Genomic DNA, 14,767 nt, shown 5'->3' with positions numbered 1-14,767 from the left:
CATCTACATTTATGATGAGTATTTATGTTGAATCGATGTGGCTATGCAAAATCATTGGATGTTTTTGGAACTGGTGAATGTAACGCGCCAATGTAAACTCAGCTTTTTTTATATAAATATGAACTTTATCAAACAAAACATACATGTATTGTGTAACATTAAGTCCTATGAGTGTCATCTGATGAAGATCATCAAAGGATAGTGATTCATTTTATCTATATTTGTGCTTTTTGTGACTCCTCTCTTTGGCTGGAAAAATGGTGGTGACCTAACATAATCGTTTGTGGTGCTTTCGCTGAAAAACATATTTGAAATCGGACACTGTGGTGGGATTAACAACAAGACTACCTTTAAAACGGTATAAGGTACATGTACGTTTGAGGAATTTTAATTTATGTTAATTTATGTTGTTTTGAATTTGGCGCCCTGCACTTTCACTGGCTGTTGTCATATCATCCCATTAGCGGGATTGCAGCCCAAAGAGGAGCATTTTGGTCCTAGACTTGGCGCTCCGCTTCCTCTGACACCGCCTAGTATATAGGTCCTGTATGACAGGAAAGGGGGAATACCTAGTCAGTTGTATAACTCAATGCCTTCAACTGAAATGTGTCTTCTGTATTTAACCCAGCCCTTCTGAATCAGAGAGGTCCGGGGGTCTGCCTTAATCAACATCCATGTCTTCGGCACCCGGGGAACAGTGGGTTAACTGCCTTGCTCAGGGGCAGAGCGACAGGTTTTTACCTTGTCAGCTCGGGGATTCAATCCAGCAACCTTTCGGTTATTGGCCCAACACTCTAACCACTAGGCTACCTGCCACCCCTGGGCCATACGCACTACCCTCTGTAGTGCCTTACGGTCAGATGCTGAGCAGTTGCCATAACAGGTGGTGATGCAACCGGTCAGGATGCTCTCGATGGTGCAGCTGTATAACCTTTTGAGGATCTGAGGACCCATGCCAAATCTTTTCATTCTCCTGAGAGGAAAAAGTTGTTGTCGTGCCCTCTTCACAACTGCCTTGGTGTGTTTGGACCATGATAGTTTGTTGGTGATGTTGACACCAACGAACTTGAAACTCTCGACCCTTCTCCACTTCAGCCCCGTCGATGTTAAAGGGGGCATATCCGGGCCTTCTTTTTCTATAGTTCACGATCAGCTCCTTTGTCTTATTCACATTGAGGGAGAGGTTGTTGTCCTTGCACCACACTGCCAACTCTCTGACCTCCTCGCTATAGGCTGTCTCATCGTTGTCGGTGATTAGGCCTACCACTGTTGTGTCGTCAGCAAACTTAATGATGGTGTTGGAGTTGTGCTTGGCCACGCAGTCGTGGGTGAACATGGAGTATAGGAGGGGACTGCCTTCATGCACGATCAGGGACGGGGGCTGGTAATGGGAAGTTGGTGGGTTGAGGTGGTGGGGAGAGGGGGGTGGGGGATTTACACCACTGGAGCTCTTACTCTTCTGTATAACTACCCAGGGGGCATAGTAGTGATGAGAGTGACTAGTGGATGGATGGACACTTTACTACTGTCACGCTAGCCTGAGAAATCCCCTCCGAGTATAAAAGACTGTTCCTCTTCAAAAGGGGAAGGAATGATGGAGAGAGATTCTTTGTACTTACTCAGACCTCTGGAGACAACAACGGACTCATGTCTGGGAGCAGGCAGTCATTTGGGTTTTAGTAGAGTCACGCAACACACACACAAACACATTCAAGCTTATCATATTATCCAAAAGGTGTGCCGCATGAGTGGTGAGCTGAGGTAATGTTTGTTGACTTTTAGTCATAAGAGCCTGACACTGTCTAGAGATGTGAGGAGTTGATGCCATTGTATCAGATCACACACATCCCCTGAGAAGGTCAAAGCCATCAGCATAGTGGTTTATCACATGCACACACACACACACACACACACACACACACACACACACACACACACACACACACACACACACACACACACACACACACACACACACACACACACACACACACACACACACACACACACACACACACACTATATTTAACAAACAGAGCCCTGCTAGATTACTGTCTGTCTCCTATCCTGTTGTTGAGAGACTCATTAATTAGCTCTGTTTGTCTTTGATTAATTTCAGACAGCACAATGTACATCTGGTTTAGAGCCAACCACCAGCTCTCATGGAGTTGCTGCTGGTACTAACGTTGTTAGAGTGAGTGAGTGAGTGAGTGAGTGAGTGAGTGAGTGAGTGAGTGAGTGAGTGAGACTCCACTGTATTCACCAATTACACTGAATGAACTATAGGACACAATACAAACCCACAACCCAAAAAAGCCTGTTGGGTTAATGGTATCCTAAATGAAATTATAAAATATACAGACCACAAATTCCAATTGGCTATACTTAAACTCTTTAACATCATCCTCACATCCGTACGACAGACCACGAATTCACCCTGCACGCCCTAATTAACTAACAAACAAATGCTTCTCATGCTTTGTCGATTTAGAACAAGCTTTCGATTCAATTGCAGCATCTAGATCTTCTGCACAGATTCTGCCAGACCTGGGCCATGACAGTAAATCTCAGTAAGACATAAATAATGGTGTTCCAAAAAAGGTCCAGTTGCCAGAACCATGAATACAAATTCCATCTCGACACCGTTGCCCCAGAGCACACAAAAAATATACATACCACGGTCTAAACATCAGCGCCACAGGTAAGACAAGGCAAGAAGGGCCTTCTATGCCATCAAAAGGAACATAACATTTGACATACCGATTAGGATCTGGCTAAAAATACTTGACATCTGGGGTCCGCTCACCAACCAAGAATTCACTAAATGGGACCAACACCAAATTGAGACTCTGCATGCAGAATTCTGCAAAAATATCCCCTGTGTACAACATAAAACACCAAATAATGCATGCACAGCAGAATTAGGCCGATACCCGCTAATTATCAAAATCTAGAAAAGAGCCGTTAAATTCTACAACCACCTAAAAGGAAGCGATTCCCAAACCTTCCATAACAAAGCTATCACCTACAGAGAAATGAACCTGGAGAAGAGGTCCCTAAGCAAGCTGGCCCTGGGGCTCTGTTCACAACAACAAACAAACCCCACAGAGCAGCAACACAATTAGACCCATTACTTGACACATTGGAAAGAATTTACAAAACATCTGAGCAAACTAAAATGCTATTTGGCCCTAAACAGAGAGTACACAGCGGCAGAATATTTGACCACTGTGACTGACCCAAAATTAAGGAAATCTTTGACTATGTACAGACTCAGAGAGCATAGCCTTGCCATTGAGAAAGGCCGCCGTAGGCAGACATGGCTCTCAAGAGAAGACAGGCTATGTGCACACTGCCCTACAAAATTAGGTGGAAACTGAGCTGCACTTCCTAACCTCCTGCCAAATGTATGACCATATTAGAGACACATATTTCCCTCAGATTACACAAACACACAAAGAATTCGAAAACAAATCCAATTTTGGGTAGAATATCACAGTGTGCAGTCACAGCAGCGAGATTTGACCTGTTGCCACAAGAAAAGGGCAACCAGTGAAGAACAATACCATTGTAAATACAACCTATGTTTATTTATTTTCCCTTTTGTACTTTAATTACAACACTGTATATAGACATAAATTACATTTGAAATGTCTTTATTCGTTTGGAACTTTTGTGAGTGTAATTGTTTACTGTACATTTTTTATTGTTCATTTCACATTTGTTTATAATGGCAATTTAAGCATATGTTTCCCATGCCAATAAAGCCCCATAAATATATCAGAGAGAGAGAGAAAGAGAGGTGGGTTAAGACTGTGCTATAATGACCTTATGCGTACTGTACTATAGTGTCATTTACTTCTCCTTTCTGGCAGTTTCCCGTTCATCAGAAGAACATGTGTGTGAGAGAGAGAGAGAGAGAGAGAGAGAGAGAGTGAATAATTCAGAGGGTTTCCGATAACATTGAAGAGAGCCTGTTTTCATCCACTGCAGGCCTCTGTCTATACACAAACACACAGACACACACACCCCTGTGCCTTTCTGACAAGTCCATTGTGAATTCTGATAGCTTGTGAAACAGGAGTAGAGCAGAGCTCAGACTCGGTACCAAGCCACCAGAGACTGTAGATACATTACCACCACAGTACCTTGAGAGAAGGTTAGCTAGTTTACCTCATTCAGGTTCTGTAGCCACTAGGTAGTGTCTGTCTGTGTGTGTAAGTTAAGGACAGTCTGCGTCATAGTTTGACCGTTGTTCAGGCTCAAAGTATGGAGAACTTCTGGGATTTCCTGGTAGACCGTCTGCATGAAAACCATGGAAGCCAGGTTTGTTTGGAGTGAACATTAGTGTAGTTTTGGTGGAATTATACCAAACATTCCTCCTATGTTGTTAGGTGTTGGACCTGGACTTATTTTTCCATGGACTGTGGATTCGGGCCAGTTTTCATTGTGGGAGTTGTTTTCCCTTCAATTTCTCTAAATGTCTAAAATGTATGACAAGTGAGCTGAGCTGTATGAATGAAACATCACTGAATATTGTTGAAGAATATTCATGAGTAAACCTAGGTGTGTTTTCTGTGCAGAGAAGTAGCTACTGGAACTATGGGCATTGGGCAATGGAGCATCGATGGATAGGAGCGCCCACATAGATAGAGAATCAATAGACAGGCCATAGATTAGTGCTATATTAATTCAATGGAATGATAAGCTTCAATTCATCGAGCGTTCCAAATAGTGCATCCAATATGGCCGCCGATGTGGTCATTGCTTTGAATTGGAATATCCATTCTGCTAATTGCATTTCTACGAGCTTCCAGGGACAAGATAATGATGTGTGGAAGAACAATACTGGCCTTCACAGAACCCTGACCTCAACCCCATCGAACACCTTTAGGATAAATTGGACCGCCGACTGCGAGCCAGGCCTGATCACCCAACATCAGTGCCCGACCTCACTAATGCTCTTGTGGCTGAATGGAAGCAAGACCTCGCAGCAATGTTCGAACATCTAAACTCAGAAAAAAAGAAACGTCCTCTCACTGTCAACTGTGATTATTTTCAACAAACTTAACATGTTCAAATATTTGTATGAACATAACAAGATTCAACAACTGAGACATAAACTGAACAAGTTCCACAGATATGCGACTAACAGAAATTGAATAATTTGTCCCTGAACAAAGGGGGGTCAAAATAAAAAATAACAGTCAGTATCTGGTGTGGCATTAAGTACTGCAGTGTATCTCCTCCTCGTGGACTGCACCAGATTTGCCAGTTCTTGCTGTGAGATGTTACCCCACTCTTTCACCAAGGCACCTGCAAGTTCCCGGACATTTCTGGGGGGAATGGACCTAGCCCTCACCCTCTGATCCAACAGGTCCCAGAAGTGCTCAATGGGATTGAGATCCGGGCTCTTTGCTGGCCATGGCAGAACACTGACATTCCTGTCTTGCATGAAATCACGCACAGAACGAGCAGTATGGCTGGTGGCATTGTCATGCTGGAGGGTCATGTCAGGATGAGCCTGCACTTTTTGCCAGTCCTGTCTGGTCCAGCGACGGTGGGTTTGTGCCCATAGGCGACGTTGTTGCCGGTGATGTCTGGTTAGGACCTGCCTTACAACAAGCCTACAAGCCCTCAGTCCAGCCTCTCACAGCCTATTGCGGACAGTCTGAGCACTGATGGAGGAATTGTGCGTTCCTGGTGTAACTCAGGCAGTTGTTGTTGCCATCCTGTACCTGTCCCGCAGGTGTGATGTTCGGATGTACCGATCCTGTGCAGGTGTTGTTACACGTGGTCTGCCACTGCGAGGATGATCAGCTGTCCGTCCTGTCTCCCTGTAGTGCTGTCTTAGGCGTCTCACAGTACGGACATTACAATTTATTGCCCTGGCCTGATCTGCAGTCTTCATGCCTCCTTGCATCATATCTAAGGCACATTCACACAGATGAGCAGGGACCCTGGCCATCTTTCTTTTGGTGTTTTTCAGAGTCAGGAGAAAGGCCTCTTTAGTGTCCTAAGTTTTCATAACTGTGACCTTAATTGCCTAACGTCTGTAAGCTGTTAGTGTCTTAACGACTGTTCCACAGGTGCATGTTCATTAATTTTTTATGGTTCATTGAACAAGCATGGGAAACAACTAACCCTTTACAATGAAGATCTGGGAAGTTATTTGGATTTTTACTGATTATCTTTGAAAGACAGGGTCCTGAAAAGGGGAAGTTTCTTTTTTTGCTGAGTTTAGTTGAAAGCCCTCCCAGAAGAGTGGAGACTGTTATAGCAGCAAAGGGGGACCAGCTCCATATTAATTTATATTATTTTGTAATGAGATGTAGTGTGTTTATATAATATATCTTATTCTACTCTTTTCCCCTCTGGTTTCCCTTCCCTTTCTTTCTTTTTTCCTCTCTGTCTCGTTCTTCATCTCGCCTCCTTTCCCCATTTCAATCCCTCTCTCTCTCTACCCCTCTATCTCTCTCTCCCCTTCTTCTCCTTCTCCTCCTCCGTATCCCCAACTCTCTCAATCCCTCTCTCCCCACTCTCTATCCCCCCTCTCGCTGTCGCTCTCTTTCATTCATATTCAGATTGCTTTATTGGCATGAAATACAATTTGTAGATATTGCCAAAGCAGTATAGTGGTACAGCATTTCAGTAAATACAGTACAATGCAATGAGGATAATGAAATAGTTAATTTCAATAATAATAATAATAATACACTTGAGAACCGCACCCGACAAGACGTTTCTCCATCACTTCCACTAATTGGGGAGTGAGGAAAATGCTATAAATGAAGAGGACTCAATGTATTTTGAAAGCAGAGTTTTTGAGGATTATAATAATACCCATTTGATGTCTATGGTGGCAAAATTGCAAGATTATGTTATAAGGCTTTTATTGCATCAAATGTTTTTTTTATTCAACAGAATAGAGTGTTCTGTTAACTATTGTGTGTGTGTAACGGTTTTCTTGAGTTGAAGGAGAGGCGGACCAAAATGCAGCGTGGTTTCTATTCATGGTTCTTTAATAAAGACTCTACACATGAACAAACTAACAAAACAAGAAACGTGAAAACCCAAAACAGCCCTATCTGGTGCAAACACAGAGACAGGAACAATCACCCACAAAACCCAACACCAAACAGGCTACCTAAATATGGTTCCCAATCAGAGACAATGACTAACACCTGCCTCTGATTGAGAACCATATCAGGCCAAGATGTACAAGATGACATGGCATCATATCTTGGCTTGTTCCGAACAGAAAGAGCCTATGTTTGTCTATTGTGAAGAAAATTTGCCGCAGAACACGCACCTGAATGCACTAATGAATCCTTTATCTGTGTATCAAAAATGACGATTTGTTTCTCTGAATTACCTTGTGAAAGATTGCGATTTATAATGAGCCGTTTTTATGGGTTGCGTAAACAAGCAACAATAATTGTGTGATGGCGGAGATGCAGGGTTGTGTTCCAAACAAAACAACTAGAAGTGTGCTTTGCTCTAGTTCCTCAACGGCACAGCTAGGAGAGATCAAAAACACCTTATAGGTGAAGACTCTTCTTTGAGTCATAAAAGTGCATTGAAATGACTTAGGAACTGTGCACACTTTGGAGAGGAGTGTGGCCACTTGGAGACACCAGTTAGTTCTCTTACTCAAACCCTTGTAATTGTTTTGTCTTATGTTGCACCTACAGTACCCCACATTTACCACGAATATAGCAAAAAGTACAGTAAACGTAAAATGCACATTAGATCAGTAGTGTAATGTTTGGATTCAGTCTTGTGTCAGATGGACTGTTGTGCCTGTAACTTTGGTCTAATAATTTCCCCATAATCTCCAAACTGTTTTAATTGCTTCCATGCTTGTGCATATGCATTTGCTTTTCATATTTCTTCTGTAAGAAACATTTCAATTTATCCCTATCTATATAGGCCAATTCCCACGAGTGTAAAGGGTTCAGACAGTCTCTGGCTGTCGATATCCCAGAGTTGTTTTACACGGCTATCCAGCCATGTCTTCTATATACATTTTGATTGAGCTGTGAAGCTTTGCGTAGCGTTGGTGACATCAAAAGCATACGCTGTAGTTGTATTTTTATTTATTTTTTACATGTAAGCACATCGTTAGCTTTTTACTTTTTTCAATTACACAAATGCTTTAAAATTCTCAAAAAGTGATGTTAGCTGATGAAGATTATTCATAGAAAAAAACATATAAAATCTCCTAATCCTGTGTTTATCACAGACCTTATTTTCTGCATTTATCCAAATACCCTCCAAGAACCCAATTAATTTCTTCACAGGCTTTGCCCAACGAGCCATAGCGGAGCCTCTGTAAAGCCTCTGTAAAGTGCCTACAAAAGAAGCCATTACAATTGCTCTCAATGGTTGTTGGGGTTTAATTCGTCTGCTAAATGACTAAATATCAATGTAATTTGTCGCTTTTTTATATGGGGGTTTTGAACCCTTAGTTCCAAGTACCAGGGAAGCAGCCACTCTCCAAAACCTGGTTGAATAGTTTTAATTAGGCATCCTGCAGCTCAGGAGCACTGTGTTTAACCATTTCATTCCTGATGCTGTCAGGGCCACATGCCTTTCCAGGTTTTAAGGCTTGTGTGTTTGAAAGTTCAGCTCGTGTAATTTGGTAGTCAATTGGGTTCTGGTTGTTTTTAATTAGGTTTTTCTTGGATATCTCTTTGTTTTAAAGTAAGGTCTTCTTATGATATTATTCCATAGAGACTTTCAAAATTATCTTTCCAGATGTTGCCTAGATCATTCTTCTGTTCTCCTTTTAAGCCATTCCATTACTCCCAGAACTGGTTTTCATAGTTTTCAAAATGCTTCCGTTTCTTCCATCTTAGGTTTTGTTTGTATTCTTTAAATGTACCACAATATTCTTGCTGAATCTTGTGGTTGGTAATGTTTTTTATTTGATAAATATCCTTGAGTTTACACTTGGAATCTAACCATTTCTCTTTTGAGGTTTTCAACTAGAATGCTTTGCCTTTTGCATAAATGTGTTTTTGTGGCAGCTATCAAAGCCAAATTTAAGTCAGGGAGGTTTGGGCTATATGTACTTGAAAGATTAGTGGAGGTGCCACACGTAAGTCCACCGACTATGTTACCTTTCATCTGAATTATCTGTGGCAATCGGGAGAGTGGGCCATTCAGTTATTGTTTATAGGTTTTACCGCGGAATGCGGCTTGGAGCGCACGCTTCAAACATATTGTGTAATGTGAATTGTCAATGATCACGGCCCTACGGATCCTCATAGGCCAATTATGCAACCGATATGGTTCATATGTATTGAAATTGATTATATGTACACATGAAGATAATTGAAAGAGTGAAATGAGAAACGTCATTGTTTGCTAACTGATAGACTTTGATCATGGGGATTATAGATTGTATAACCATTCTCTGTTTGTATTCTTTCATGATTTATGATAAATAGTTACGAGCCTAAATGTCTCGCGGATGATTACTATTGACTTAATGAACTGAACTGTTGACCTCCCTAACTTGTGTTAATAATGAATGATATGATTTGATCTTTGATTATGAATCTGATTGGATACATGTTATTTGTTTCCTGTGTGAGTAGCTGGACAGGTAGGATGACTGACAGTGAAGGTGAACAGGTGGTCACGTGTCAGGTGACAGAGGAATGGATGAGACTGAGGCAGGAATTCCTTTAACCATAAAGTGGTATATTTACTGAGTAGTGTGGATTCATGGACGCACAGAACTTCTGGATCAGATGGAGTTAAGGAAGAGAAAGCAGCGAGATCAGGCGATGGCAATTTCCTCCTTTTATGGAGTTGAGATCTGTCTGACATTTCCACCTGACCTAATTAGAGCGCCCCTGGTCCAGCTGAGTAAATGGCAATGAATTAAAGGAGTATTCCACCAACTCCATGGGCCTTTTCTACAGTACTCGAAAGGAAATCACTGATACAGGTTGTCCAAATGTCCAAATACTGTATATGTTTATTACCCTAAGGGTCTACACAGTCAGGTTCAGAACTTTTTCTAGTATTAAAATCCCAACACGAAAGCACATTTCCATCAGCTTGGAACTGGTTGGTTTCTCTTTGGAAATTATCATAAAACTGAATTTGAGTGAGAAGCATAGACTGCACATACAGTACATGTAAATGATTGTCACTAAGGACCGTGCTTTTGTTGAGTTTGAACCAAATGTGGGTGTTACCCTTATTGATTTGGTTCAGTGAAAGGTCTTGTATAAGTCTTGTATACCATATGACCAATCTTTCCACGGCCCTGCTCTGTTTTATGTTTTTATGTTTGAATGATGGAAGTAAAATTAGCTTTCTCTCTATCTCTCTCTCTTCCTTTCTCTCTCTTCCTCTCCTCACTCTCTCTCTAGTCTCCAGGTTCAGACTCTCAGGCCTCTCCTCAGGGGGCGGAGTCTTCAATCCGGACACCCATGCTTGAAGGGAGTGAAAGCTTCGAGTCTCCACCGCTTTCCACTAAAGAGGTGTTTTTGTGTGCATGTATATGTCCATGTTATGATACTTACCAGGCATTGTGACAAATCAAAATGTCACTGCATATAGGACCGTTGCGGTGACCATATTACCGCAACACCGGCAGTCGTGTTATGAACGCAGTCAAGTTCCACATAAACGTTGAGTCATGGTAATCTCCTATTATGCACTCTGGACAAGCTTTGGTAGTACCCAAATCACTAACGACCTGGTCGCTAATGGTCTAGCACTCAGAGCTCTATTGTCCCTCTAACCACACTGAGACCAATGGGAAAATCAATGGAAAATAACATCAAACACTTATTTTTTAAAAATTTTATTTAACCGTTAACTAGGCAAGTCAGTGAAGAACAAATTCTTATTTACAATGACGGGCTAGGAAGAGTGGGTTAACTGGCTTGTTCAGGGGCAGAATGACAGATTTTTACCTTGTCAACTTATCATCAAAATACTATCATGCTTTTAAAACCCACCATTAGGTAAAACATTTTGACCTCACTGTGATGATCAATTTGAAGAAAGAAGTTCAACAAATGAGTGGAAAACATGGTCGTTGTGGATGTTGTTTCAGAGCCGAGCACAACGAAATGTGTAGAACGACCAAATGCATATGTCTAAATGCAGTTGAAGTCGGACATTTACATACACTTAGGTTGGAGTCATTAAAACTCATTTTTCAACCACTCCACAAATTTCTTGTTAAAAAACTATAGTTTTGGCAAGTCAGTTAGGACATCTACTTTGTGCATGACACAAGTAATTTTTCCAGCAATTGTTTACAGACAGATTATTTCACTTAAAATTCACTGTATCACAATTCCAGTCGGTCAGAAGTTTACATACACTAAGTTGACTGGGACTTTAAACAACTTGGAAAATTCCAGAAAATGATGCCATGGCTTTAAAGCTTCTGATAAGCTAATTGACATAATTTGAGTCAATTGGATGTGTACCTGTGGATGTATTTCAAGGCCAACCTTCAAACTCAGTGCCTCTTTGCTTGACATCATGGGAAAACCAAAAGAAATCAGCCAAGACCTCAGAAAAAATGTTGTAGACCTCCACAAGTCTGGTTCATCCTTGGGAGCAATTTTCAAACGCCTGAAGGTACCATGTTCATCTGTACAAACAATAGTATGCAAGTATAAACACCATGGGATCATGCAGCCGTCATACTGCTCAGGAAGGAGACATGTTCTGTCTCCTAGAGAACGTACTTTGGTGCAAAAAGTGCAAATCAATCCCAGAACAGCAGCAAAGGACCTGGATGCTGGAGGAAACAGGTACAAAAGCATCTATATCCACAGTAAAACAAGTCCTATATCGACATAACCTGAAAGGCCGCTCAGCAAGGAAGAAGCCGCTGCTCCAAAACCGCCATAAAACAGCCAGACTACGGTTTGCAACTGCACATGGGGACAAAGATCGTACATTTTGTCCTGTGGTCTGATGAAACAAAAATATAACTGTTTGGCCATGATGACCATCGTTATGTTTGTAGGATAAAGGTGGATGCTTGCAAGCCAAAGAACACCATCCCAACCGTGAAGCACGGGGGTGGCAGCATCATGTTGTGGGGGTGCTTTGCTGTAGGAGGGACTGGTGCACTTCACAAAATAGATGGCATCATGAGAGAGGAAAATTATGTGGATATGTTGAAGCAACATCTCAAAACATCAATCAGGAAGTTAAAGCTTGGTCGCAAATGGGTCTACCAAATGGACAATGACCCCAAGCATACTTCCAAAGTTGTGGCAAAATGGCTTAAGGACAACAAAGTCAAGGTATTGGAGTGGCCATCACAAAACCCTGACCTCAATCCTATAGAAAATTTGTGGGCAGAACTGAAAAAGTGTGTGCGAGCAAGGAGGCCTATAAACCTGACTCAGTTACACCAGCTCTGTCAGGAGGAATGGGCCAAAATTCACCCAATTTATTGTGGGAAGCTTGTGGAAGGATACCCAAAACGTTTGACCCAAGTTAAGCAATTTAAAGGCAATGCTACCAAATACTAATTGAGTGTATGTAAACTTCTGACCCACCGGGAATGTGATGAAAGAAATAAAAGCTTAAATAAATAATTATCCTCTATTATTCTGACATTTCATATTCTTAAAATAAATTGGTGATCCTAACAGGCCTAAGACAGGACATTTTTACTATGATTAAATGTCAGGAATTGTGAAAAACTGAGTTTAAAAGTATTTGGCCTAGGTGTATGTAAACTTCCGACTTCAACTGTATGAGCCCAAGTCCCCCCCAAAAAACAGAATTAAAATAATGATTGTGCAATACAATACATACATATCGTAATAGTCTATCACATATTAGCATGGCAAAAAAACTGAGTTTTTAGTACATAACTGGTCTAGCCTATACTCTGAAATTAAACATATTCTAGTAATCACCTTAGAATGTGGACTGTATTATTATGCATACTTGATGGACTGGTTGGCTTAAATTACGCTCAAAACGTTCTATCCGTGAGTATGGGAGAGAACTTATGCCTAGGCGATGCTGTTTGTTGTGCAGGGTGGCTTACAAAGTTAACCTACAATTATGGTGAATTTGTATTTGATTTTGAATAGCCTAGGTAGCTGCAGGAACATGGTTGGCGAGCCCATGGCATAGAGAGGTTGGGCGGAATATCACCTGTCGCGCAGTGAGAGGCTGCATGCTTCTCAAACAGTGTTTGATGTGTGAAGTTTAATTATTTTTCTTATAAACCCAGACGATTATATATGCAATCCTGTGTGAAAGCAGAGTTTTGGTGGTTGCTACTAAAAAGAAGAGGATCCTAGCTGCTACTATATTTATTTCTCAGCTGCTTTGCTATAAAGGCGGAGTAGCCTACACGGCATGATTTAACTGGGGGAAAGAGGCCTCCATTCGCTATTCGAGTGCATACGGATGCTATGTATTTTGCCCCTGCCCCTGTTCCTACCCATTTCATAATGGGCCCTTCTAAACACATTTAAGATAACATTAAATTGAGAATAGTCTGATGGGTAAAAATATGATCACTTGATGAGAGAACAGGGTGTGTAGCCGGAGGCAAAGCTTTTTTGTGTGACTTTTTCAAATAGTCAATGGCCTATAGCTGCATCATGTTTTGATTTCTAAGACATTCTGAGGTTTGTTTCATTCACAACTAAATTGACAAAATCACTCTAAACCTGGGCATATAGGACCTGTTTCAAATGCTAACTTTTAATCTCACAACATAGCCACTTCATATGTGCACTCACTCCGCAATGGGAAAACATCCTTTCTATTTTTTTCAGCTAAGTTCAATTATATTATTCTTACAATAATATAATATAAAATCATGGCACAGGACTGATTCAATATCTTGTCTGCTTAAATTAACTAGCCTACGGGCATGGCGCATAGCCAGATAACATACAGTAGGCCGACTGACATTCGGTTCTTTTGAAATACATTTTCCTCATATAATGTTTCTTTAGGCCTGCCTAAAATAAATAATGCATTTATTGTGATGGTGTATATTAAATGGATTTATTAGACTTTTTAAAATGCAGATGCTCCAAACGCGCGCATCAGCGGCTTGTACGCATAGAGGCCTGAAGATTGTAAACATGTTTATGTTAATTAACGGGTAATTACCATGAGACTGGCAGTCATTTGCGTGACAATAAACCGGCTAACAAAATGTCATGGTCGGCAACAGCCCAGTGTGTCAACCAACGTTTGTCTATCTTTCACCAGTGTCATGATAGTGCTATGACAGTGTTATAATGACCATGCCTGTGTGACCCGTCAGTAACGTGTTATCTGTCTTCTCCTCTACACCTGCAGTCCAGGAGAAGCCTGGCCTCCTTTCCTACCTATGTAGAAGGTAAGACTTGCTCCTGGCTCCTGGTCTTTACGTCCCTCTCTGCTTTACTTCAGTGGGCCGCATTTTGCCAGTGCAGAATATATTTGAGAAGCGGTTCTCTCTAGTAAATGCTTGGGTGATTTAGCTTTGTGGGGGTATGCTGATGTGCAGGCGTACATTTAGTACCAGATCAGCATTTTTAAATGTCATTGGAGGGCTGAATGGGAGGTAAGGAAAATTAGAGACAGAGAAAGGGCCTCTAGTGCACCAGTCAAATGCTTCAGTGCAGTCTTTCTGTCTCCTATTTCTCTCTCACACATACACATCTATCTATCTATCTATCTCACAAACACACCCACCCACACTCTTTATCCTTCCCTCTTTACTCATGCATTCTGTGTGCTTTAGCTCAGTAGG

The 14,767-nt window shown here is 41.4% G+C and overlaps 1 protein-coding gene across 4 annotated transcripts in view; it reads left to right on the top strand.

Annotated features, from left to right (window-relative positions):
• apba1a (amyloid beta (A4) precursor protein-binding, family A, member 1a) overlaps positions 1–14,767 on the top strand; it is a 100,767-nt gene that overhangs the window by 70,680 nt on the left and 15,320 nt on the right. For all 4 annotated transcript variants that reach the window (XM_021606637.3, XM_021606631.3, XM_090238029.1 and 1 more), the window contains exons 4-5: positions 10,392–10,502; positions 14,332–14,371. In XM_021606637.3, the coding sequence (XP_021462312.3) occupies positions 10,392–10,502; positions 14,332–14,371 (151 nt within the window). The remainder of the gene's footprint in view (positions 1–10,391; positions 10,503–14,331; positions 14,372–14,767) is intronic.

The sequence above is a fragment of the Oncorhynchus mykiss genome, chromosome 6, assembly GCF_057628025.1.
Source record: "Oncorhynchus mykiss isolate SJ-2025 chromosome 6, ASM5762802v1, whole genome shotgun sequence".
Taxonomy (NCBI): domain Eukaryota; kingdom Metazoa; phylum Chordata; class Actinopteri; order Salmoniformes; family Salmonidae; genus Oncorhynchus; species Oncorhynchus mykiss.
Note: the sequence above shows the minus strand (reverse complement) of the source record. Positions and strands in the feature narration are given on the sequence as shown.